The 27921-nt window shown below is 44.5% G+C and overlaps 1 protein-coding gene across 2 annotated transcripts in view; it reads right to left on the bottom strand.

Moving 5' to 3' along the window:
• The window catches only part of SEC22A (SEC22 homolog A, vesicle trafficking protein), a 100093-nt gene that overhangs the window by 58783 nt on the left and 13389 nt on the right, over positions 1–27921 (bottom strand). For both annotated transcript variants that reach the window (XR_003857318.1, XM_029605223.1), the window contains exons 2-3: positions 14564–14630; positions 13505–13708 (exon numbers count right to left, since the gene is read on the bottom strand). Coding sequence is in view for 1 of the 2 variants with exons in the window: in XM_029605223.1 (XP_029461083.1) it covers positions 13505–13686 (182 nt within the window). In the remaining variant the exon portion in view is untranslated. The remainder of the gene's footprint in view (positions 1–13504; positions 13709–14563; positions 14631–27921) is intronic.

Genomic DNA, 27921 nt, shown 5'->3' with positions numbered 1-27921 from the left:
TGGAGATTTGCCAAAAAATTACCTGGGAGTTTGGATTCCACCTCTCTAAAAAAAAATACTGTGAGTAAATAAATGTGTCTTATTTCTTGCTTCCCCGATCCGAAATCTCCACCCAGGAAGGAAGTAGATTATATTAGAGATTGCTGTGACAAGAGTGTCTTGGACCTGAAGTTTTTTCCTTATTAATCCATTGGACAACGATGCCTCATACCAAAAGGAAGGCAAAAGTTAGGGAGGTGACTACATCATCTCCCTTATCAGAGCCTTCCCAGCTTCAGATTCCTGCCTTTTTTACACCTACACCTGGTAATAAACAGGAGGAAAGGGCCATTGAAGAATTTGGCATTACCTGCTGGAGGTGAGAAAGGGGTGAGGAGGGTTCTCCCGGCCCCCAACGGAGCCACAGCCTTCAGGCTGAAATATCTTTAAGCTCCAGTGCCCCGAGCACTCCTCCTCCTCCACCTCAGTTAATTCCCCCAGATTTTCTTAATCTACAAGTTGATAAAGAGGAGAAGAGAGGAGGAGACCAGGCTAAAGAGGAAAATGGGAACCAAGATCTGAATGTAATATTTCCTTACAATCTGAAAGACCAACAGAGATCATGTTAGACTCCCTCTTGTCTGCTGTTAAATCTTTAGAGACAGCGATTGTTAATCTAACAAAAGTTACAATGGATTCAAATCAGCGCTTCATTGATATTGAGGCCTCTATCTTAAAGTCTGATAAAGAAAGGGAGCGGATGGAAATGAGAATGATTAACTTGGAAAGCTGCCATCAAAGACTTACAAAAACAGATATTGTACGATAAAAGGCTTGAAGCTACTGAAAATTCATTAAAATATTTAAATCTTAGGGTATTGAATTTTCCGAGACACGCTTTGATAACACCTCATGACATGTTTAAGGAATATTTAAATCAAATTCTAAAAATGCCACAACAAGCAATGCCAGCTATCTCTAAGATTTATTATACATCAGTAAGAGGACCTATACTATCAGAGGGCAAACCAGGGGAAACCTCACTGAATCTGACAGCAATTATTGAAGCTACTTTAGAAACAACGATTGCTTCTAGATCTACATTACTTGTTTCTTTCGCTTTTGCTTCTGATAGAGACGCAGTGTTTCGCCTCTACATGCGAAATAGAATGGGACCTTTCCACGGGGATAAAACATGGATCTACCCCGATTTCTCAAGATTAACGCAGGAGGGGATGAGGAAATTTCTAGCATTAAAATCAGAAGCAGAAAGTAAGGGGGGTAAAATGATATTAAAATTCCCGTGTAGGCGCGAAATACTGTGTCAAAATCAGAAATATGTATTTTATGAAATTTCACAACTACGAACCTTTCTTGATTCGCATACCAGAGAGACTTTAGCTTTAGGAACAGAGGCAAAGTAAATATAAACCAGGTGTAATCTCTTTTTTCAATTGCTAGTGGGGGGGTTGCCTCCTCATTTTACCTTTAACCACTTTTTTATGTATCTTTCTTTATTTAATATTATATTGTTGTTGGATTACAAAATATCTGTATTCCTTAAATTTACCTTTGTATTTTAAAAGGCATAAACAAAAAATTAAAAAAAAAAAAAAGAAAATAGCCTCTGGGGCACCCCACTCAAGATCAATTAATTCTTGAATGGCCTTCATCACGGGGAAAAACCACAAGAGGCTTTACCGCAAGGAAGCCAAAATGGGATTTCTCTTTGGCTCAGACACTGAATCTGCCCCAGGACCTCTAAGCAATTTTCAAGGTCTGGGAAATCAGAGCTGGCAGTCCATCTCTATAAAAGAACCTCAACATGTAGTTCTAATCCAGGGGAACTTCACCAACCTCAAGAGAGGCAGGATCGGTGTCATCATCCGTGCCGTCCAGACCTCCATCCAGAGGACTCGCTGCCGCTCCAGGAGTACCCCCGCACCCAACAAAAAAATCCAGGCAAGGTTTTCCACCTGCACCTCTGCTCTAGGAGCATGGGTCAGGGCAGAGGACTGCAACCCATGGAAAACTTCTACCCATGAAAAAGTAGAAGTATCCAGACTGGGAGGGACCTGAGGTGTACTCACTGAACTACCTTCCCCTGCTGAGGAACCAGTCAGGGGAGTTCCAAAATCAGGCACCCCCATCTGAATCGGCTTTACCCAGACCCACATCTGCCTGAGAAGAACCAGGCTTGGTGAAATCAGAAGAAGACAATTCACCCTGAGCCTCCAAACAGCGCTGGCACAAATCAGCTTGTACTAATAGCTGAGATGCCCGTATATAACAAGCAGTACAAAGAGAAAGACACTTAGGCTTCTTAGGCACAGGCACCATGATGGCCGACAACGCGCTGAGCGGTGGCTGGAGGCCTATGTCTAGCTGTTTTTTTTCTTTTTTCTGAGATAGGTGCTCAACTAGGCACCTAGAAATTATGCGTCCAACACTTAGGCGCACACACTTCGTGGCCAAAAATTAAGCGCACAAAAAAACTTAAGCACACAGTAACACTTGTGTGCATAGGTAAGCGCACTGCCACTACGCGTCACTCAATGTGAGCGACAGACTACAAAAACTGGGCGCACGACCTGGACACACACGCAGGACCAACAATCCTGTAGAGGGCAGCCTTAGAAAATGCGTGAAAAGCGTGTTGCAGCCTACCACACAGTGTGCAGCAAAAAGCCTCGTAGCAGGGCTTAGCCTAAGGAGGCTGCTCAACCCGTCAGGCTGCCCCATGTCCCTTGACCTTCCATGGAGCACAACGAATGTCGGACAAGCATGCCGAGCATGGAGACCGGGGGAGGAGGAAACCCCATACAAAACAAAGAAAACCTCCTCTGTATCTCTTTTTTTTTTTTTAGCTTATCGGAGCTCAGCCCTACCTGGCTGAGCGCAGAGGTGGTCTCCGGCTGCGGGAGGAGGGGGCATGCGCAGTCACTGCCAGGCTTGGCTTCCTGCACCCGCTGCCTTTCAGCTGCTCAAGCAGCTAAGACCACGCCGGGAAACCCAGCTTCCAGACCAAAGCACACCTCTGAGAGACCATGGAAATTACCTCAGGAATTCTCAACTAGGGGAGGGACCATTTCATATCACTGCAGGAAAGCAGGGCGAGTTTTATCGTTAATTCTCCTTTATTTTAAAATGAAGCAATCCCCAGTGGGGAGTTGCACATCCACCATCTGCTGGAGACATGGAATACCGACAGGCTGATGTAACTGCAGGAGTGTATATACTGTGATGTCAGTTTACTCCATCTCCATCTGCTGGTAGGAATGCATAACCCATTTGCTCTGGATTCATCCGACTGGACGCTAAGAATGGATGCTAAGAAAAGTTGCTATTCATAAAAGTGGAAATAAGGAGGCTGGGATGTAAGACTGGTTAGTCTGACCTCTGAAGTGAGCAAATAAATGGAATCACTACTTAAATAGAGGACAGTGCAGTTTCTAGAATCTAATGGATTGCAAGATCTGAAGCAGCCCGATTTTATCAAAGGTATATATTATCCGACAAATCTGATCAATTTCTTTGATTGGGTGACCAGAAAGTTGTTTCAAGGGAGAGTGCTTGAGGCAGTGTACTTGGATTTCAATAAGGCCTTTGACACAGTTCTGCATAGGTGACATAAAAAAAATTGAGGGCCCTCGGTAACTGACTGGATTAGAAACTGGCTACAAAAGGTAGTGGTAAATGGGGGTTTACTCTGGGAGAGGGGGTTACTAGCAGTGTGCCTCAGGGATCAGTCCTTGGTCAGGTTTTTTTTTCAAAAAGGTTTGGGGTCAACCATAGCAGAAAAATTGTTGAGAAAAGTTTGCCTTTTTGCTGATAATACCAAACTCTGGAACAGGGGAGACAGCCAGGAAGGTGTGGAAAATATAAGGTGGGATCTAGTGAAGCTTGAGGAATAGTCTAGGACCCGACAGCTAAATTTTAATGCTAAAAAATTGCAAAGAAATTCAATTAGGATGCAAAACCCCAAGGCAGAGGTACAGCATTGGAGGTGAAATTCTAAACATGAAAGAAGAGCAGGATCTGAGTGTAACTGTATCTGATGATCTTAAGGTAACCAAACAGGTGAATAAAGCAACAGCAGAATCCAGATAGATGCTTGGCTGCATAGGGAGAGGAATGGTCAGCCGAAAAAGGGAAGTGATATTGCCCCTGGTGAGACCTCCTTTGGGATAGCAAATGTTGCTTACCTGTAACAGGTGTTCTCACAGGACAGCAGGATGTTAGCCCTCACATATGGGTAACGTCAGTGGACGGAGCCCTGTTACGGAAAACATTTCTGTCAAAGTTTCTAGAAAGCTTTGACTGACACTGGCACACTGAGTGCACGGGAGCATGCTCAGCCTGCAATTATCCCTGTGACTACAGGTGTCTCCCCTCAGTCTCTTCTTATAGCAAAAAGCGCAAGCGAAACTAAAATAAAACATATGTAGACCCAACTCCGCGGGGTGGCGGGTGGGTTTCGTGAGGACTAACATCCTGCTGTCCTGTGAGAACACCTGTTACAGGTAAACAACTCTGCTTTCTCACAGGACAAGCAGGATGGTAGTCCTCATATATGGGTGAGTACCGAGCTGAGGATGTCCGAGAGTGCACCAAATGCACCCAAGACGCGCAAAAGGCGCAATGACGGGGGTGGAATTTGGAACGGAGGGCATCCTGAAACCCTTAACAGGTTGGTGGAAGGATGTTGGGTAGTTAAACCGAAAAGAAGATGAGTAGACAGACTGGCCAAACATGGAGCATGCCGGCCAGTCTTATCTAAGCAATAATGGGCTGCGAAGGTATGGAGAGAGCTCCAGGTCACAGCCTTACAAATATGTACAAGCAGCACCGGCCAAAGGTGAACTATTGAGGCTGGTATGGCCCTAACAGAGTGTGGTTACACACGGTGTTGTAGTGAAATGCCTGCTTGTTGGTAGGAAAAAGAGATACAGACCGTGAATTAGGAGGAAAAGTTCTGTTTGCCCTCTGGAACTCGCAGCTTGACTCTTGCCACAGAAGGAAAGAGTTAGGTGTAATTCCTATGGAGTGTAGTGCGGTCTAGATAGAATGCAAGTCCACTTTTACAGTCCAAGGAGTGGAGAACCCTCTCGCCCTGGTGAGAGAGAGGTGTTGGGGAAAAAGTGGGCAGAGTATATTCTGAGTAAGGTGAGATGCTGCGTCTACCTTAAGAAGGATATGAAATTGAATATGTAAGACCACTCGGTCACAGAGGAACGCAGGATCGGGTGAGTATGTAACAAGGTGCGGAACTCACTGACCCTGTTGGCAGAAGTGATGACTACGAGGGAAAGAATTTCCCATGCCAGCTGTTAAGTGAGAGGAATGGAAAGGCTCGAACAGGGAACGTACGAGTCTTGTAAGCACTAAATATAGGCCCCATTCTGTAACCAGTAAAAATAGAGGCGGCTTAATCAGTGGATAACCTATGGTAAGCTGACTCAGAAGGGGTTGAACCGTTAATCGGGTATCCCCACTCCCAAGTGGTACGCCAACTGGAACAGAGGAGTGCCCATGTGGAGGATGTCTGGGGAGCAGAATCCGAGGGAGTAAGAGAAAAAAGAGTGGTGTAGAAAAAAAGGGGGTAATACCCTTTTGTATGCACCATGTGGTAAATCATGCCATTTTGAATGGTAAGATTTATGTGTGGAAGGTTTTGCGACGCTACCAGTACCTGAGAACATCAGTGAGTCCATGATATGAGACTGACCTGTGAGAAGGCGAATTGGTTACTGGTGTGATAGATTGAGAAGTATGGGAAAGCATATTGGTCTTGGCCAGGACATGGGTCTGAGAAACAGTAAATCCCGTCCCGGTGCAGCATAATAAGAGTGCTGGCTATGAGAGGCATCGAAAGAGACACATATAAGAGGCCTTTGTTGCAGCAAAGGCATCCATGGGAACGCATTTGAGACATGTGCAGGGAGTAGAATCTGTTCACCGTATGGTTCGATTCAGACACAGAGGGCAAGGTCGGTTGACCTCAGCGCTAGAAGGTTTTTCTCGCTGCACATGTAGTCCGAGAGGATGGAAACCTATATGGAGAAGGTCTGCTAGTGCGTTCAGTAAGTCTGTTAGATAAGTGGCCCGGGATTGCATGGAGTGAGCAAGGGCCAAGAGTAGAGCTGTGCAGCTTCCTAGCAGAGCAGCTAAGAGGTTGTGCGTGCTTGTGTGTTGGAAATACCACATTATCACTATGCTGTCTGTATGCACAAAGGTTTGTTGCAGAGGCAATATTGTAAGGCATAAAGGCATAACTCATGGCTCGAAGCTCCAGGAAGTTGATGTGAAACTCTGCATGGAGCGGAATAGACGCATATTAGGTTGAGAAGATGTTAGTTTGAACACTGCAACCCTGAGTAAATGCGAGCATGAGCAGGACCAGCTGAGGATTTGGTTCTAGATCTGCAATATGGATCAGGGACGAAAGCAGTTGAACAGCTTAGATCCACTGATAATTGAAATTTCACTGAATCTTACTCATAGCAAATCTGGACCTATGAGTATAGTGCATGGTGAAAAAATCCCGTGGCCCAGCAATGAAAGAATTGAGGGGCTGAGGTTATGTTGTATGCGTGCAGAGACATATAGGAATTTCTCAGAATGTCTGTGCGGTTTTTGGAGAGGAAGTTCATTGCGACTGTGGTGTCCATAAGTGTTCTAAATGGGATTTATGGTAGTTAACAGCAATCCCAGGCAGTAGATTTATAGTGAGTTGTGAAGAAGATAGAGCTCCTTGCTTGGATTGACTGTTATGCAGCTGTCCATGCAAGGAAAAGCGTGAATGATGATGTACTCCATAGAGAAACAGCAGTCACTGCTAGTGATTTAATGAAATACCCAAGTTGCCGAAGCTGGAGCAACCGGCAGACTTGGGATTGTAATATTGTTGACTCACCATGAAGCACATAGAAAGATTAGAGAAGAGAGGCAACCTACTTACTGCGGTATGGAAGTATGGTGACAAAAGACACCATTTTACCTGTCCCTTCTGAAGAAAGTTGATATTTCTGAGGTCCAGGATGGGCAGAGAACAACTACTTTCTGTTGAAAGAAAGAATAGTGATATTAAAACTCCCCCCCCCCCCCCCCCTGCGCTTTGTAGCATCCAGGGGACTGTACCCTGAACCTTGGTACCAAGTGGAGTGGCCGCTCTGATATCTGGCAAGTTGAGAGACCAGGAGGTGTCCAACTGGCGGGGCTGATGTAATCTGGATATCATGTAATCTCCCACGGGAGCGTGAGCGGTAAAAGTCTTACCTCCATTTCTGTGTGCTGTACAAGAAAATGTCGAGATCTGTCGCCAGGCCTCGAGGTGGATTTGCAATTGAGGCAGTGTTTGCTGGATCTTGTGTCTAGCAAATCAGCGAATGCATCTGGGATTTCAGTCCTTAATTAGGAACCAGAAGCCAGAGTATTAATCAGTACAGAGTCCCATTGCTGACAACGGAAGGATGTCCTGATGCAATCCCAAATGATTGGTAGAGAGGTTCTCTTGGTATTGTGTCCGACATAGCTGGCAATAGCAATATGTGACACTAATATGGTTCTTGGAAAAGACAATCTAGAACCTTTCGAACCATGTGGCCCGATTTAGAGAACAGGTCTCAATGGGATTGTCGCTAAAGCGGGATTAGAGTACTTACCATCCGTCGTGGATCGCAGAAGGATGAGCCGGTGAAGATAGATGGCTCCGTTGATTTCAGGAGGCATCGAGGGACAGCCTGAAGGACGTAAATGTCCGACTCAACTCTGTAACCTGGTATGGTAGCGCAGATACAGAGGAGACAGGCTGAGCATGTCTGGCGCTACCACAGTAATTTGTGAAGGGTCAGAACCCCGCACCGGTGTCAGTGGGGAATGCCTCGGGTACAGGGGAGCCATTATGACTCATGAACCCGGCCCTCTTTGCAGCGGCTCGATGTATCGTGACAGCAGTGCAGAATTCCTCGGAACTCAGTCCGATCATTCTGCAGCACCAAGGACTGCCAGCACTGTGTGGAACAGTGGCGGTGGCAGTAGCGATGTTGCTTGGCCCAGGCATTCTCCAGCACTGAGTAGGATAGCACCGATGTCTTGGATGGCGTCGGTGGCAGACGGTCACCGTGCCGGTGACAATGAGTGCCACGGTGCTCGGCCCGGTCTTTCCCCAGCGCAGAGGTGGATGCCCTCGCTGTCTTGGATGGCAAATGATGATGGACGGTCAGCATGCCTGCACTGCTCCTGGCACTATGTAGTGTCGTAGGCTGATACGGGGCTTTAGTTAAGAACGCAAAGCATGGAGCACTGTGTTTAGGCGAGGGCATTGCGTGTAGGTGCTATGTCAGTATTGATGGTATCGATGGCGGCATAGAAGCGACTTTGAGGGTATCATCAAAAATATAGATGAAAAAACATCGATGGCCTGGGCAGAGCAACGATAACAGTGACAGAGGCACTGACGGCATCGGCGTAGGTATCGATGGAAACTATGTGGCATCGAAGAATCGAATAGACATCGATGGCATCGGGAAATTGATACCGGCATCGACGGAATCGATGGCCGCATCGATAGGAACGACGAGGACACCGTTGGAAACGATGTGGGCGTCGATGACATCGATGGCAGAGACGACACCAAGGTGTGCATCGATGGTATCCACCCGGGCATCAATGACATCGATGGAAAAATTGGCGCCTTGGATGAAAACATTGATGGCACTGAAAGAATCAATGCGAGGATCGATGGCATCGACGGACAGCGGGGGGAGGGGTGTCTATGGCATCGAAAAAGGCAGGAAGGCCTGGATGGGGGTACCGACGGTAGTGATGGGGGCATCAACTGCACGAAGGTACTAAGGTAATCAATGGAGGCATGAATTTGACAGAGGCCCTGGCGGCAACGGTAACCGTGGAAGTCCCTATCCCACTAGCGCTAATAACCAGGCAGAGGGTCACAGGAGGACACTCGCAGGCTATGTGGGGCTAACTGTGAAAACATAGGGAGAGGGAAGGCCACAATTCGGTTGGTAAGCCGGGGAAACCGTAGTGAGGTGACAGGAACCGACCGAAAAACAGGGCATAGTACTCACCAAGCGTCAATTAAATGTACGTGAAGGGAGACCCGTGCAGGGAAAAAGCATTTGTGAAGTAAAAGTTTAAGTGTTTCCGTGAGAAAAATTGTGAGAATTTCTCAGAGCTCCTAACCGCTATGCTTACTGCAGAGCGGAAAAAAGAAGACTGAGGGGAGACACCCTGTGGTCACAGGGATAATTGCAGGCTGAGCATGCTCAGTGCACTCAGTGTGCCAGTGTCAGTCAAAGCTTTATAGAAACTTTGACAGAAAAGTTTTCCGTAACAGGGCTCCGTCCACTGACGTCACCCATATGTGAGGACTACCATCCTGCTTGTCCTGTGAGAAACTGTGTATGGTTCAGGGGACTCCATCTTCAAAAAGATATAAATCAGTTGGAGTCAGTCCAGAGGGAGGCTAATAAAATGGTCAGTGGTGTTCGTTCTAAAACATATGGTGCAGATTTAAAGATCTAAACAAGTATATCTTACAGGAAATTATGATAAAGACATTTAAATCTCAAAGGTTTCCATGACAGGAGGCAAATCTTTCAATGAAAAGGAAGCTTTAGCACAAGGAGTCATGGGATGAAGGTGAAAGAGAGTAGACTCAGGAGAGAAAGAGGCGGCCATGAGTATTGAGCACTAGTGGGTAAAGAGTGGTTGGGGACTGGTAGAAATGGTTTCCTGCAGCGACACCGACACAGAACCTTCAGTGCCATCGCATTACCAGGCCAAGAGAGCAAGAAGTGGTATAAGCAGCTCATGTAGGCCGCCATGGCATTAGTGGCCTGCTCAGCCCAAAGAGAACACCACCAGCTTGGTCCTGGAGAGGAGCTGCTGCCTGCAAGTTGCAGGAAGAGAGAAAGTGTTGGGAGGAAAACCCGTACCACTAAAGAGTACGGGGTGGAGAGGTTTGCCCACCTTCCTCTCGTCCCTGTGCTGGTACCCTTTGTTTGTTTTTAGAAACCTGTTCTTAGGGTTGAGGACGGCGGACCACCAGGGGGGGGTTATAGATTAACAAAATCTGCCACTGAAGTAAGGACTGAAGGGTAGACTAGCCAGGACCATTCTGCCCTAGAATGCAAAACTGTGGAAAGGGGAAGGGGAGGGGGGAGGTAGGTAAAACTGGAAACCTACAGTTCACACCCCCACCAAAAGCGTCCTGCCCTGCTCCTGAGTTTCCCTTTCTTGTTATTTATTTAAAATCTTTTCTATACCATCATTAAGTTATTTACCATCATAACGGTTTACAAACAGGCACATATAGTAAAAAAAATCATTAATACTTAACAGAGGTGCCAATAAATATCTGGTAACATATAATTTCATATAAAGGTTATTTGATTTATGTCATGTATTGTCCTTTTGTTATATGTCTCGTGGTTAGATTACATGTAATTCATTCTTGTACTTTCAAATTTTATCTACATTTAACAGTGAGAGTAAAAATAGTTACCAGCAGCATGTGTAACTAATTGCTGGGTGCTGATTTGCTGATGCCCGCTTTTCCTGACGTACTTTCTCCATTCTCTTTATAAAAAGCTTGTTTGAAAAGCCAGGTTTTCAGACTTACTTTGAACAGTTTGAAATTTCTCTGTAATCTTATTTCAAGGGGCATTGTATTCCATAAGATGGGTCCAGCCAGTGACAATGCTCGCTCCCTGACCTGGGTTAGCCGTGCTGTTTTAAACAGACGGAACAGTTAAGAGAGTTTTATTCGCTGATCTACGATTTCTATGTGGTACATGTATACGTAGCTGTGTTGAGCCATTCCGCTTTTTCATCATGAATCAGTTTATGTATTGTACAAAGTGCTTTAAATTGTACTCTTTGCTCTATTGGTAGCCAGTGTAGTTCTGCTAGTGTTTCAGTAATGTGATCCCTTTTCCTTTTACCTGTGAGAACTCTTGCTGCGGAGTTCTGTAATATTTGAAGTGGTCTTATTGTCACATAAGATAGTCCCCAGTAGTTCCTGGCGATGTTACCCTCTCCCTCTCTCCGCTGGGAGTCTCTGAGCCTCCTAACACCCTAATGATTCGCAGTCCTCTCCAGTGCCAACAGCTGACTCTTACTCCACACACAAGTTCCCATTCCTATCCCCCATCTGCAGCCTGACGTCAGAGGCAGGAAAGCTAATCTACTATGGCCCATGCTGTTGCACAGTCTCCTGAATACCGTTTTAAGTTTACCTCCCTTCCAGACCCATTTATAGGAAAATTGGTTCTTACCTGCTAATTTTCGTTCCTGTAATACCACAGATCAGTTCAGACCAGTGGGGTTATACACTCCCACCAGCAGATGGAGTCAGAGCAAAGCTTCGAGGCACTGGTATCCCAAGTGTGCCACCTGCAGCTCATCAGTATTTCTCTGACTCCAGCAGATGGTGGTCATGTATACCTGTAGCTCTGTTTGAGACGGATTTTTCTTGCTCCCTGAGGTGCTAGGTTCAGTGTCTGGGCCATCCCGCAGGTAGAGCCGGGCGAACGGGGGATTAGATACCCCTGGTGGTGCTAGCCCTCGTGGTTCCGGGTCCCCTGGCTCCCCTCCCCCCTCTCAGTGTCTGTGGTACAGGGAAGTAGCCCCTTTGGGGACTTTTTTCTATTATTCTTAGCTTAGGCTTTATTTTTTTCTGTTACTAGAAGTTAAAAGTTTTTGTGTTTAAAAAAACAAACAAAAAAAACAAAAACCAACTCCAAGTTCCCTGTTTACCGTGGCTCCCAGGGTAAATCAGGAAATTTGATTTTCTTTGGTTCTACTCCTGGCCCTTCCTCAGTGCACACAGAGCAAAAATATTTGTTAAGCAATTTCACTTTTTCCTCATCAGCCTCTGCATACTATTCCCCTTCACCTCCGAGTCTCACAATACTGCTTCTACACTTCCCTCTAATCACTAACAAATCTTTAAGGAAAAAAGTCTTGCCTGCTCCAGATATTATTGGTCTCAAGGCTTCGCTCTTGGATCTCTATTTGTGGACTTTCAGAAGAGAGCATTAACTTATTACCTGGAGGTTACTGCAGCTCCTCTAAGGTCTGATTTATTAAGGCTGGGGAACTTAGTAAATGAGACCCTTAATGTGCCTTTACTTCTCCTTTCACTATGGCCCCAGTCTCAGTGCCTCCCCCAACCCCCACCAGCAGCTAGTCCCAGACCCCCCCCCCCCCCTGTTTGCTCGAGTCAGCCATCTCTCCCCCTCACCTGGGTTCAGGTGGACACGGCACGGCTGTCAGTGAATGTGAGCCATGCTCCCGTGCTGGTCTGGTGGTCTCTATGGGGTGAATTTTCAAAACATTACGCATGTAAAAGTTAGCAAAGACGCGCATGAGTAACCTCTATTTCGCATGTTGAAAAAGTAAAAAATACACGTGGTTTTCCACTTTCATGCACACGTGTGCATAAAAAAAAGGGGTGGTATAGGGACATTCCAGGCCGCTTACAGTTCTGCATGTAACTTGCTATTTTAAAAGAGTTACATATGCACCTTTTCCAACTTCCTCCTGCATTTTTACATCTGCCAATTAGATGCCAAACCACTAAGTTGTGGAAGACCCTCAGCAATTTGATTGGGAGATTCCTACATTGGTTTTCCAAGTACACCCTGGGGTAACATATGAGATGATCTGCTGAAGACTGTCGAGACAAGTCACTGTATGTGCATTAGAAACCAAAAAATATGATGGAACTTTGACCACGTGATTCAGTATAAGGCAACTGAAGGTATAATGACCGGGAGAGCCTAATATGATTGTCTGATTATTTTAAACTAGAAATATGCTTTGTGCAAACTGAAGACTCTAGAAGAAGTTGGCTATGTAAGAAGAGGATAGCTGTGCATTGCAAGTTTTATCATTGTGATATCCTGGCAGTATGAGCCACCGACATCCAGAGTCTGCAGTAATCTGTGAACTTGTTCTAAACTTCCCAGCTGCTCAGGAAAATTAACTATTTACAAAATTGTGAAATCAAACTGAAGCAGTGCAACACCACTACTTCCGTAGCTGCAAAAAATGAAGTTAGCACGCTCTCAGGGACCAACTAAATGCTAATTCAAAAGCATCCAACTGCTAGCTGTAAGATCTGACTAGTTCAGAGATAAGAGGATATGGGAAATATCTCAGCTGGCTGGGCAACATTTGTGGGATCGTAGGACAACACCTCAACAATGGAAAAGATTTTCAGTCTTCCTCAATAAAGAATTTGTTTTTTGTTTTTTTTACATGTATGTAGTACTTACCCCATCCTATCCTCAGCAAATTTAAATCTTATAGCAAATAAGAGACATCGCTGTTTTAAAAATAAATATGAATTGAATTCAGTGTCAATAGTACTATTTGCCATATGGACTTCAAACATTAAAGAAATCGTTTATTTTTCATCTTCATGCATTAAGCACACACAAAATTAAGAGTGCGCAACAGCGGCAGGCTCAAAGGGTCATGAAGACCAAAGTCTTACTTGATAGTATGTGGTCCTGTTTTCACTGAGCATCTGTCAGGGAGCTGGGCAAGCTTCTTTGAGAGCGTTTTCAAATATTTCTTACTCTCCTGTACGCCTACATTGTGCTCATAGTCCGTGGAGGCAGAGAGCGGGAGCCCATCTCTCACACGGACCACCGATGCAAAGAAGACCATCGACATTTCCAACCAATTTAATGACAGCCTAAAATTAAAAAAAAAAAAAGGGTTCAAATAATGTGAGGAATTTTATTCCTTCTGTACGAGTTCTGATATGTTTCATATTCAGATTTGTTCTGAACCTCATGTCATATTGCTAATTCACTAGAGCAAATAAATATATGTCAGATCCGTGCACCATACTGTAGCCTGTTTGGATTTGGCTATACATATACGTATGCTGGAAGTACAAGTACTTGGGGAATGATCTACTGCAACATAGAAAAGCTGGGAGAACTGTTTTATTTCGGAACTCGGTGAAAAGGCTGAAGGTTATTAACACAATTAAGAAGGATGAACACCAAATTCTAACTGGAGTGCTGAAGACAATTCTGCCTCGCTACGGAACGCATATTACGTTTTCAGCTCAAACTCCCAACTTTCTTTCTTTTTGGTTGAATATTTATACAAGGAGCTCGTCACCCTAATAAAGGAACAAGAAGCGAAGGAAATAATTTGCACTTACTTCTGCAAGTTAGAGGGCTGCCAGAAACTGCTTAAACAGACAACTCGGTAAATTTTGTACAAAGGTTAACAGCAAAAGTAATTCATTGAACAAAAATGATCCAAACATAAGAGAATGGTACACAATCCAGAGGCTTGTTTTTTTTTGGTTTTGTTTTAACATAATCTTAAAGTCAACTTTAAATCAAGAGAGTCAAATATTTAGAAGAATTTACTGATCAAAATTTCCAAGTTTCTTCAAATGGTTATTGGACTGATGCAATTGAGTGCTTGTAAGAAAGATGTTAATTTAAAAAGTCTTATTTTAGAATATCAAATCAGCTAATAAGATGGCCGAGTCACAAGGTATCCACATGAACTATCAAATGCTACCTACCTTCTCCTACTCGCTGCTCTGTGTCCAAGTATACATGCATCCCAATAATGAAACGTAGTCCTCTAGGCTGAAAAATATAAATGCAATACACATCTTTAACATTTGAATGAGATCTGTAAGGTTGCACAACTACTGCATATAATCAGTTACTTCACTGTAAACTGCAACATAACCTCACTACACCAGTTTTCTCTGGTCAACTCATGCTTTACATCCCATTGCAGTGGCTTTTTAATAAGCTATTTTATAATATATTTATGATGGACACATACGCAACTAATCTCATTTGGTAAATACAAGCTTAACTAGCCCCTGGAACTATGCAGCCTTGGAATTTGTACAAACTGAAACCGAGATCCTTTTTATGTATCTTTATTATGTTACAAATTAAACTTTGCTTCTGTGCTTGACAACACTATGCAAATCCCCTATCACTAACACACACCAATACAAAAGTTCTAGTGATTGTGTCACCCAGGTGGCTATGGACCGCGCAAAAAAATTAATTTTTTTTTAATGACATTAACCTACTGAATAGTCACTTCTAAGGGATATTCTACTTCAATTACCAGGTCACAAGTTATAGCACCTAAACCTCTGTAAAGTCATCTGGACCAGCACGAGCACAGCTTTAGTATGCTCGCATACTAAAGCTTACAAACGCAAATTATTTTTTCCATCTCTCCTACCAAACAATTTACAAAAAAAACATCCAAGAGGAAACTGCAAAAGTAAATGCAAATCCAGGAAGAATTCTAAATTCTTTTCTAGCTTCGTACTCCAAATCACGGCTATTTCCATTAAACGGACGAGGTAATAAACTATAGATAATGATAATTGCCTCCGTTTTTAACTGGCAAATAAGCTCTACTGCAGATGAGCACATCATCTAACCCATTGGAAACCTGCTTTCATAAAGCAGGAGTGGAAGGGTTTTTGAAATCTTGTTAGGAAGTGGGGTTGGATAGGAAGGGGAATATTTTCACACATTTCTTTTAACATTTGTTGTGCTCCTTTTCTCCTCCTTCCTCTGCAGACCAGTGGTGGCTCATGAACCCCAGCTTTCTCCCAAAGATGGCTCTCTCCCCACCTAATTTTGGGGTTTTTTTTTACACTACTTTTGACTCTCTGCTCTCCCCCTCTTCCTTTTCTCCAGTTACTCCTATCCAATCAGGGCCCACATTTTAGACACCCAAGTAGTCATGGTGGTTTGTCCAGCTCTGTCCTACGCAGTGGCCCTTCTACCTGGGCCCAGCAAGCAGACACTACATTTTAGACATTCGGGGAACCTGGCGCCCAGCTTTTCTCTAGCCTGGTCCTAAAAAGTACAAAATGCACAACCTCCAAATACATCTTCGGTTTTCAACACTGCAATTGTATCTTTTTAACCTCCTATTTCAAAGCTTTAAAAAAAAAAATCCACTTGGTGAGCAGACTGAAGAGAAAAGTAGCCTGAGATCTGATGCACTTCTCAGTTCCCACTAAGGTTTGGAGGTGACCCGGCAGTGTCCGATGCCATTAGAAGGTGCCTGAAGTACCCATTTAAAAACCTTTGGGCCTGTAGTGCGCAGCCACTGATGCTGCCAAAGCCCCACACTTTTGGTGTGAGAAGATATAGATTATAGAGCACAGTACGTGGTTTCTCCTCTTGCTTGTTTTTCTGAGCTTTGGTAGACTGTAAAGTTTAATGGGGCTAAAGAAGGAAGGGAACTGTTCAAACCCTCCTGGCCGGGCCCCATTGTCCCACCCTTAATGACCCAGCCAACTATGCAAAGGTTTAGGTTACCAGGTGGATGGCATAACCGGGTGGAAGAACTAGGCACCGATGGCGTAGATTCAGGTGGAACTTCCATCTCCTTTACCCCTGGTGCTCATACTCCTCCTAAAGTTGGACTAGGATCAATGCATTAGTCTAGGGACCATGAGTCTCTATCCAAAACCTTTTTTTTTTTTTTTTTTTTTTTTTTTAAACCTTTGCTCCAGTGATGGGAAGAGTAAGAAAAGGGACTTATAACAATATTCAAGGCGCTTCAGGATCCACTGACGACTTTATTCCTCCTAAATCAGCTTTGGTCAATTCAGAAACATTATGGATGGTTATTAAAGGTCTTGTAAGAGCTTCAACTGATAAGACTGATAAAGTGCAATCTGGATATAGGGAGCTGAAAAAGCAAGGACATTTTAAACTGAAGCTGGCCCGAACATAAGAACTTGCCATGCTGGGTCAGACCAAGGGTCCATCAAGCCCAGCATCCTGTTTCCAACAGAGGCCAAAACCAGGCCACAAGAACCTGGCAATTACCCAAACACTAAGAAGAACCCATGCTACTGATGCAATTAATAGCAGTGACTATTCCCTAAGTAAAATTGATTAATAGCCAGTAATGGACTTCTCCTCCAAGAACTTATCCAAACCTTTTTTGAACCCAGCTACACTAACTGCACTAACCACATCCTCTGGCAACAAATTCCAGAGCTTTGTTGTGTGTTGAGTTAAAAAGAATTTTCTCTGATTAGTCTTAAATGTGCTTCTTGCTAACTTCATGGAATGCCCCCTAGTCCTTCTATTATTCGAAAGTCTAAATAACCGAGTCACATCTACTCATTCAAGACCTCTCATGATCTTAAAGACCTCTATCATATCCCCCCTCAGCCGTCTCTTCTCCAAGCTGAACAGCCCTAACCTCTTCAGCCTTTCCTCATAGGGGAGCTGTTCCATCCACTTTATCATTTTGGTTGCCATTCTCTGTACCTTCTCCATCGCAACTATATCTTTTTTGAGATGTGGCGACCAGAATTGTACACAGTATTCAAGATGCGGTCTCACCATGGAGCGAAATAGAGGCATTATGACATTTTCCGTTCTATTAACCATTCCCTTCCTAATAATTCCTAACATTCTATTTGCTTTTTTTTTTTTTTTTACTGCTGCAGCACACTGAGCCGACGATTTTAAAGTATTATCCACTATGATGCCTAGATCTTTTTCCTGGGTGGTAGCTCCTAAAATGGAACCTAACATCGTGTAACCACAGCAAGGGTTATTTTTACATATATGCAACACCTTGCACTTGTCCACATTAAATTTCATCTGCCATTTGGATGCCCAATCTTCCAGTCTTGCAAGGTCCTCCTGTAATGTATCACAGTCTGCTTGTGATTTAACTACTCTGAATAATTTTGTATCATCCGCAAATTTGATAACCTCACTCGTCTGATTCCTTTCCAGATCATTTATATATATATATATATATATATATATATATATATATATATATATATATATATATATATATATATATATATATATATATATATATATATATATTGAAAAGCACCGGTCCAAGTACAGATCCCTGAGGCTCTCCACTGTTTACCCTTTTCCACTGAGAAAATTGACCATTTAATCCTACTCTCTGTTTCCTGTCTTTTAACCAGTTTGTAATCCACGAAAAGAAATCGCCTCCTATCCCATGACTTTTTAGTTTTCGTAGAAGCCTCTCATGAGGGACTTTGTCAAACACCTTCTGAAAATCCAAATACACTACATCTACCGGTTCACCTTTATCCACATGTTTATTAACCCCTTCAAAAAAATGAAGCAGATTTGTTAGGCAAGACTTTCCTTGGGTAAATCCATGTTGACTGTGTCCAATTAAATCATGTCTTTCTATATGCTCTACAATTTTGATCTTGAGAATAGTTTCCACTATTTTTCCCGGCACTGAAGTCAGGCTCACTGGTCTATAGTTACCCGGATCGCCCCTGGAGCCTTTTTTAAATATTGGGGTTACATTGGCCACCCTCCAGTCTTCAGGTACAATGGATGATTTTAATGATAGGTTACAAATTTTAACTAATAGATCAGAAATTTCATTTTTGAGTTCCTTCAGAACCCTAGGATGCATACCATCCGGTCCAGGTGATTTGCTACTCTTTAGTTTGTCAATCTGGCCTACTACATCTTCCAGGGTCACAATGATTTCGTTCAGTTCGTCTGAGTCATCACCCCTGAAAACCATCTCTGGAACTGGTATCTCCCCAACATCCTCATTAGTAAACACAGAGGCAAAGAATTCATTTAGTCTTTCTGCAATGGCCTTATCTTCCCTAAGAGCCCCTTTAACCCCTCTGTCATCTAATGGTCCAACCGACTCCCCCAAGTTTACGATCCCCAAAAATATTATTCTTAATATGAAAAAAAACCTTCAAACTCCATTCTATATCAGGGTCCAAGGAAAAAACTACTAAGGAATAGCAGTATTTATTTATTTATTTATTTATTTAATTTTATATACCGGCAACCGTTTGCACATCGTGCCGGTTTACAGATAACTTACAAACAAAGATATGTAGGCAGAGCCTTTACAAGGAACAGTGTTTAAAACATAGCTCAGAAACAGAGCAAAACTAGCAAACTTGTGGAAAGAGGGGTAGGGGTGGTCGAGACAGGGGAGGGGGCGGGGGGGGGGGGGGGGGGGGGGTGAAAAACAGGTACAAAAGGAGTGGGTGAAAAACAGGTACAAAAGGAGTGGGTGAAAAACAGGGTGAAAGGAGTGGGTGAAAGGAGTGGGTGAAAAACAGGGTGAAAAACAGGTACAAAAGGAGTACCTAATTGAGAATCCTGCAAGAAGGCAATTAGAGCTAAACCATCAGACAAAATATCCCACCTAGAGATGCTCCCACCCATTACCTCAAAATACTTAGCCGGAAGATAAAAGGCCTTAGTTATTTGGGGGGGGGGGGGGGGGAAGATATTCAATTGGTACCTTTTAAAGATTTCAGAGTAAAAACATTTTAGCATAACAAAAGGGAGCTATCAACCTAGATTTAGGAAAGAGTTCAAATATCTTAAGATTTAACCTTACAGAATAGTTCTCAACTCTCACAGCAACGATGAATTCCTTATCCTCAATTAAAGGCACTTCATACTTTTGAACACTTTTATATTGAATTTGCAAATCAGTTATGTTCCCTCCATAACTCTTGAGAGTTTGCCCATGAGAACTAATTGTGCTTTATGACCCTGATCAGCTTCTGAAGTCTTGGTTAAGATATAGCCTATTGTTTTGAGTACTTGCAGTTATAAATTATGCCATGGATATTTCTTGCAAATTCTCTTTTCTTGTTGTTCCTCCCTCCCCCATTTTTGTGGTTTGGTGTCGAAGACTTCTTGTTACATTCCCTCTTCTTTATCTTTTTATTTCCTCTGTTTCCTAATGTCAAGGTGCATCTTGATTTGTACTTTTAAAAGGAGAAGTTACTACTTCCCTGATAATTTCCTTTTCTTTAGTACAGATGAATCCAGAATCAGTGGGTTATGCACCTCTACCAGCAGATAAGACGGAGCAAAGCTGACATCCCAGTATATATACACACCCCTGCAGTGACGTCAGCCCGCCAGTATTCTCTGCAAAAGCAACTGTGGACAGACTAACAAAACTTGATTATTAACAGATAAGGAAAGTAGTAATTTCTCCTTTCTTAGTGTTCAGACAGATGAATCCAGAACCAGTGGGATGTACTCAAGCTACTCGAATAGGGCAGGAGGCTGCCCACAATCCAGTCAAAATTGCACATGTAAAGGCTGCGCCCTCCCGGGCCTGCACAGCCAGACGATAAAACCTGGAAAGGCGTGCAAGGAGGATCACATCTCAGCTCGGCAAATGTCAACGGAAGACAATCTAACCTCCACCCATGACACTGCCTGAGCCCTAGTGGAATGAGCCCTAACCTGACTAGGCAATGGCTGCGCAGCATCCACATACACGGCCGTGACAACCTCCTTAATCCAGCGAACTACTGCAGCCCACGAAGCTGGTTCGCCCTGTTTACATCCACCATGAAGAAGAAACAGGCAATCCGTCTTCCTAAGAGGTTTAGAAACTTCACGATATGTTTCTTGACCTCAGAGGGGCGCAACAGGCAAAATTCCTCCGCATCTCTTTCCCTGTCCCAAGACGGCAGGGAAATGGACTAATTCAGGTGAAAATCCAAAACCACACTGGGCAAAAAAGAAGGAATAATAGGCAGCTGAATTGCCCCCGGAGTCACTCGAAGGAACAGCTCTTGCCAAGACAAGGCCAGCAGATCGGATACTCTACGTGGCAAACAACTGCCACCAGAACACTGTTTAAGGACGGAAACCACAAGGAAGGATGAAGATGTTTCACTCCTTTCAAGAAACGGGCCACATCTAGTTGAGCAGACAAGGGTCCACCATTCATCTGTCCCTGAAGCAGGCAAGAGGCGATACCGGTACCTGCAAGGAATTAAGGGCCAACCCTTCATTCCATCCATCTTGCAGAAATTCCAAAATGAATGGGATCTGAACCGAACGAGGAACAACCCCTCGATCTTCACAAAAACCCTCAAACACTCACCAAACCCGCACGTAAGCCAAGAAAGGGAAAACCTTCCTGTCGCAGTAAGGTGGCACGAGGAATATCCATGCTTCAACAAGCGAGCCCTCTTAAGGGCCATACCATCAGACAAAATAGAGTTGGATCTTCGTGAAGAACAGACCCCTGCCGCAGCAGATCCCTGTGCGCTGTAAACTGGAAGAGAGCGCCCACTAGGAACCATTGCAGATCTGCCACCAGACACAGCATCCCCCCATGACTCTTGATCTTCCAAATCACCTTGCCCAACATGGGCCACGGGGAAAGGCATACGGCAGCTCCCCCTCCAGCCACTCCTGCACGAGGACATTGATGCCCAAGGATTTTAGATCTCTTCTGTGACCAAACAAATGAGAAACCTTTGCAGTGCGAGAAGAAACTAGTAGGTCCAGAAATGGAAGACCCCAAGATCCACTCACTTGACAGTTCCCGTTCTTCTGGATCCAGACTCTGTCTGCTGAGAAAATCCACTCTTACATTGTCTCTTCCTGAAACATGCAAGGCTGAGATATCCTGAAGATACACTTCTGCCCATTCCATAGATTGGGCTATTTCCTGCGACACTTGCTGGCTCTTGGTTCCACTCTGCCAATTGATGCAAAAGCACTGTCACCACATTGTCCAATATTATTTGAATCGCTCGACCCTGAAATCTATTGCCCAGCCACAAGCATGCCAACTGGACTGCATGGGCTTCCAGCCGATTAATTCCTCAGAGAGACTCTTCTGAACTCCACCACCCTTGCGCTAACAGCTCTGGACAGTGAGCTCCCCAACCCTGGAGGCTCGCATCTGTTGTGAGTTCTAGCCAGTCCAGCGAGCCTAGGGAAACCCCTCTTTTTCAGATCTACTTTTAACCACCACAGGTGTGTGAAGACCTCCATTGGCAGATGAAGCTGAATTGAATAGTCCTGAGATTATAGGCTCCAGACGAGTCAGAATGTGCTGAAGAGGACGTATATGTGCCCTCGCCCACAGTACCATTTCCAGGGTTGCTGCCAATCAATTCGAGCACCTGTAGATAGGACCACACTGTTAGGCGTATTGTGTTCATCAGTAGCCGCATCTGCGTCATCAACATCTGAAAACAAGCCTCCAGCAGGAACACCCTGCCCTGTTTCGTGTTGAACTGGGCACCGAGAGGCTAGTGACTGGGAAGGCTGAAGAATGCTTTTGGCCAGGTCCAGCACCCAACCAAGCTCCGGCTCTCTTCCAGAGTCTTGGCACGAAGCATCCAATTGGGTGAACCAGAACCCCATCCTCTCAACTCTGCCACCACAACCATCATCATCTTGAAAAAAAGGTACTAAGCGCGATGGCCAAACCAAAACGTAGAGCTCGAAACTGATAATGACACCCTAAATCCACGAAGCGTAGAAATTGTTGATGCTCTAGCCAGCTGGGATATGCAGGTATGCCTCAAACAATACCAAGGATTTCAATCTCCCCCGACTGCACGGCCATTATCACCGAGTGCAAGGTTTCCATGCAAAAACAAGCCCCCCGCAAATGTCAGTTGACCTCCTTGAAATCCAGGATGGGGTGAAAAGAGACCTCCTTCTTGGGCTGTGTGGGACAAAAGGACTGAGACCTACCCAAAGGCCAAGTCCTCTGAAAAGCTGCTCCTCTGTAGGGTCGAAAATGTTTGGATCCTCTAGAACGGCCTCTCATGCTGAAGGAACATTTCTTATCTTTCAGCAATTGAGGACCCTGGGACTCGCCCCATTTATTGGCCATTTTCTCCAACTTGCTCCTAAACAAGAGTGAGCCTTTAAAGGGCAACTTCGTAAGGTTAGACATGGAGGTCGCATCAGCCGACCAATTTCTCAGCCATAACAGATGCCTGGCCGCTACCACTGAAGCCACCCTTTTGGCTGAGGTGGGACCAAATCGCAGGCCGCAACTGCCAAAAAAGGTTGCTGCTAGTTCCATTATTGCCCTGGAATTCACACCAGATTTATCAAACTCCTGAAAGAGAAGTTAACAAGAGCAAGCTACCAGGGAACAACAAGAAGCTATCTGCAAATTCATTTCCATTGCTTCAAAGGCTTGCTTAAGTATGGCCCCAATTCTTTGATCATGTGCATCCTTCAAGGCCGCTCTACCCTCTACGGGAATAGTAGGTCGCTTGGCAACAACGCATACAAGCGCATTCACTTTCGGAAAGCGCACTTGCTCTCTTGCAGCTGGCTGCAGGAGGTACAGTCCTTCCAAGACTGGTCCCCCTGTAAAATTCACTTCAGGGGCTCCCCACTCAAGATTAATCATTCTTGAATGGCCTCCATTATAGTAAAAAAAAAAAAAAAAAAAACATGAGGTTTTACGCAAAGAGGTCTCAACACCTGGTACTTTCAACATCTTCAGCGACTAGGCACCCAGAACTGGCATTCATCCCTGTGAAGAAAAACAACGCCGTTTGTACAGCTCAAAATGCGAAGGAATATCCCTATCCTCCAGGGAGCAGGGATCTGCACCACCATCTGCGTCATCATCATAATGCCCCGCAGCAAGGCAAGATGCACCCCAGCGCCTGCGCGCTCTGCCAGCCTTGGGGAATTTGCAGCCTGCGATCCCAGACTGTCCATTTTGGCTGGCCCTCCTTGTAGTATGGACTGCATACCCTGAAAAATTCCATCCAAGAAAAAAGGTGGAAGAATCCATGGCAAACACGGGATGGCTGTATAGCACCCACTGAGAGCTCCTCCTCTGTTGATGATACAGTTAAGGGGATGTCAAAACCAGGTGAAACATCTGACACATCCCACTCCGGTCTTATTCATGTAACTTTAGGGAAGGGCTGGGCTCAGCAAAATCTGCCGGAGAACTCCCCCTGAGCCTCCCTGGCAGCATTGACACAGATTAGAGGGTACACCAGGCTGTGACGCCATAATATGGCAAGCAGCACATACCACAAGGTGCCATGGTATACGTCCACTATAACAAGCTCAACAGCATCTAAATGTGCATCCGTACAAAATAAGGAAGCCCAAGAAAAGGGAGACCTGCGCCTAACCCGGACACACTAAACTTTTGGACATCCAAGTACGCGGTCCAGGCAGACGCCCCACCTGGACAAGCAAGAGCAAATAAGTGCGGTGGACATGCACAGAACAAAAACGCAAGAACACAGCCTTGGCCTACCACATGGAGCCACAGAAGCCAGAGAACAGGGCCTAGCCTAAAAGGGCTGCTCAACCCGCCAGATTGCTGCAATCCCCCAAGCCCTCCACAGAGGTAGGAAACAAGTTGGAAGGGGGGATCCTGATTACTCTCTAACCTCTTACTCTTTTTTTTTTTTTTTATTAAAACAACTCTTTACCTGAGCTCAGCCCATCCCAGCCGAGTACAGCTCCAGTCTCCGGCTGCAGGCGGGGAGGGCTACTGCTTTTACTGCCACGCACGGCTTCCTGCAACCACTAGGCGTTCAGCTGGATCTCCCATCAGCTAACTCCATGCCAGGAACCGGCTACTGGACCCAAGGCACTAGACTGAAGGAGGAATCGAATGGATATCACTCCAGGAGAAACTCGACCGAGGGAGGGACCTTTTGGCATTTCCTCAGGAGAGCGATGCGTAGTCTCCTTCAGTTTCTTCCTCTCTATTAATTTTTTTTTTTTTAAAGCAATCCCCCAGTAAGGAGATGCACATCCATCATCTGCTGGAGACTGAGAATACTGGCAGGCTGATGTCACTTCAGGGGTATATATACTGTGATGTCAGCTTTGTTCTATCTGCTAGTAGAGGTGCATAACCCACTGGTTCTGGATTCATCTGCCTGGACGCTAAGAAATTTAATTTAAAAAAATCCACTTTAGAATGCTAGGTAACTTTAGAATCAGATTCAAGAAACATTTTCCTGGCATGAATGCGTTACCAAGGCAATACATTAAGTGGCAAATAGGAAAAAGTATGAAAGAGAAACCGGTTCTGATAATGTTCAGTATGATCTCTGGTCATATTAAGTTTCAGGCCTGGTGCCAGGATTTGATATTTTGCTGCCATAGCAGCAGTTTCTTCTGTTTCCCCAAGGATTTTATTGAGTTTTTTCTGTTTACTCTTGTGAGGGAAAATGTGCATCTCTGTATTTCTGCATTTTGAATTCCTATTTAAATTTTTTTGTCTGCATATTTCTATTTATGGTTTGTGGTCACTTTAGCAAGGGTCTGACTGTGTCTTGCATGTGTAACAGAGACGAGTTAGATGCATGTCGGCAGTCTATTTATTTAAAAGCATCTATATTCCATACACAATGTAGTTTTTGTATAGGGGTCTAATGTGTTCTGTACGCCAGCAATTCTCAACCAGTGTGTCGCCAAGCACCAGCAAGTGTGTTGCGTCTCCCGGTGTCCCACTGCCCCGTTGTATTTTCCTTCTCCCTTTTTCCAGACCCTGCGGGCCAATTGGAAGCCTCCTTTCTTCCTACCCCCACTGCCCAATGGGAAGCCTCCTTCATTCTGCCTGCCCCGCATAGGCCAATCGGAAGCCTCCTCCCTTTTACCTGTCAGTGGGAGTAGGAAGAAGGGAGGAAGCCTTTGATTGGCCGGTGAGGCAGGCATCACATCGCCCGGGGGTGGGGTGGGAGGAATGGCAGTTTCAAACCCCGACGAAGCAAGGCCACCACAGGAGCCCATCCCCTGGCGACAAAGAGGAAAACCCGACCCCGACGAAGCAAGACCACCACAGAAACACATCCCCGTGGCGGCGAAGAGGAAACCTCCAGACCAAGCAAGGCTGCCACAGGAGCCCATTCCCGTGGTGGCGAAGAGGAAACTCGACCCCAACCAAGCAAGGCCGCCACAGGAGCCCATCCCTGTAGCTGCGAAAAAAGAAGGCCCGCCGGAGTAAAGCCGCGGCGGAACTGGAGCCCATCCCTACAGTGAAGGAAGAAGATGTTTTTGGTGAGAGCTTGTGTGTCTGTGGATGTGAATGGAAGCCTGGGTGAGAGCTGGTGTGAATGGGTACGAGCTTGTATGTGTGGGTGTGAATAGAAGCGTGGGTGAGAGCTTGTGGGTGTGAATCGGTGCCTGGGTGCGACAGCATGAGTGTGATTGAGAAAGAGACTAGACAGGGAGGTGATGTATTTCTGTGATTGAGAGAGAGACTGGTCAGGAAGATGGCTAGTGTGAAATAGACCGAGGTGTGTGGGTGTGGGGTGTGGGCACTAAGGAAGAGAACTGTGAGGACAGAGCTTGAGCAGCCTTTGCTGCTTCTAGTGAGTTCTAATGGCCTGGAAGGGAAAGGAGTATTGGGTATTATGCAATGTCTGTTTTGAAATATTTTATTGATATTTGGACATGTTTTAATCATTTTTATGAGGTTTTAATTGTTGGATATTATTCTGTTCAGCAGCTGTTTTGTAACATTTTTAGTATAGTTACAATTATTTCTGTGTAGGGCTCTATAGCAGCTTGGCTTATTCTGTTTTCCCAATAGGAAATGTATTAGTGTTTAGGGCCTGATTTAATAGTTGCATTTCTTAGATAGGGTTGTTACTGTTTGAGTGTGTTCCATAATACAGGTGTAACTTTGTGCTGGTTAGTTTGTGTGCATTATTGCAGATCCTGGGACTATGTTAGGTGCTATATTTCTCTTTCCATTTCTCCAGGTTCGCAGTGCTTACAGAGTGGCATTTTTTGTTTTCCATTCCAGTTTCTGTCTCCATATTTATAATTTGTGGTTTTTCTGTACTTGGTGAAGGTCAGCTTTATGTGTGTGACCGAGGTGAGGTATTTTACTAGCATGTAGGCATTTGTATCAATCTTATTTGTTGTGTTTTCTCAATAGGACATGCATTAGTGGTAAATTACTGTCTTTTCATAAGGAAGGCTATTGTGCCTGGTAGTAAAGGGAGTTTGTTTTGCTTTTACTGAGATGTCATCAGAACCAGAATATCTTTTTTTGTATGGCGAGTTGTACAGGGTAATGCTCCAGATCTGCTCTGCACTCATTGCTGGGGGTTGAGGGGATTCCTGCGGATGCAGAGTGCATGTTTACATTTAGCCCCGTGATGGTCACATGTTCAGTGTGTCACACATGTGAGAACCATCTGTCAGGTGTGTCCCGGCCCAAAAAAGGTTGAGAACCACTGCTGTACGCAGTCAAATGTGCTTTGTTTTCCAAGTCACATCTCTCAATAGGTGTAGTGGCGTTTTATCATCTGTTGTAATTTTTGCAGTGCTGCCTTTCATAGGTAGGGATATTGCCGTTTGACTTCTGAAAGTTAGTGCTGTTATGGTATGGCAGGTTGGCCACATAGGTGCTGAATGTTTTCTATGCAAGGTTTTATGTTAAAGTGCCTAGGCGCTCTCAGTGGTCAAGCAAGGGAAGGAAGTCTCTGAGAATGAACGTCTCAATGCCATTCTTATGCAAAAAAGGAGTCACCACAGTAGTGCCAGCTGATTTTCCTCCATCTGCAGGGCTTCAGCACATCACTTGCATGACATACCAAAGCCATGCTATTTGACAGGAGCAAACAAGGTTCCTTTGAAACACCACGCTAGGGCTGAGCTATGGGACCATCCTATTTACTTTCCATATAATCTCCTTTCCCAGAAAGTTTATTTAATCAAATACCAATCTGTCTACCTGAAATGAAATATGCCATTAGAAAGACTCCATTAGCAGATATCGTATGAAATAAAAGGGTACAAAAATGTTAATTATATAAATGAGGAGTATTAAGGAAACAAGAATTTGATATGAGGAAAGGTGAAGCATGACTGGCAAAATATAAATGCCCAATTTTATATCCCTCTTATCCCTGTGCAGGTTTCAAGTCACAATCTTTTTTTTGTTTTTTAATGGAATATAATTTACTTTCAACAGTCCAAAGTTGTATTCAGCCATACTACAATAGTAGTGCAGTTTTAGTGAATCGGGCAAATTTTTAAATCAAAAATGTGAATTTTACTTTCATTCCTTGGGGCAGTGTGACATTTCCAAGGTCTTAACGTTCCT

This window comes from Rhinatrema bivittatum, chromosome 6 (genome assembly GCF_901001135.1).
Source record: "Rhinatrema bivittatum chromosome 6, aRhiBiv1.1, whole genome shotgun sequence".
Lineage (NCBI taxonomy): Eukaryota > Metazoa > Chordata > Amphibia > Gymnophiona > Rhinatrematidae > Rhinatrema > Rhinatrema bivittatum.
Note: the sequence above shows the minus strand (reverse complement) of the source record. Positions and strands in the feature narration are given on the sequence as shown.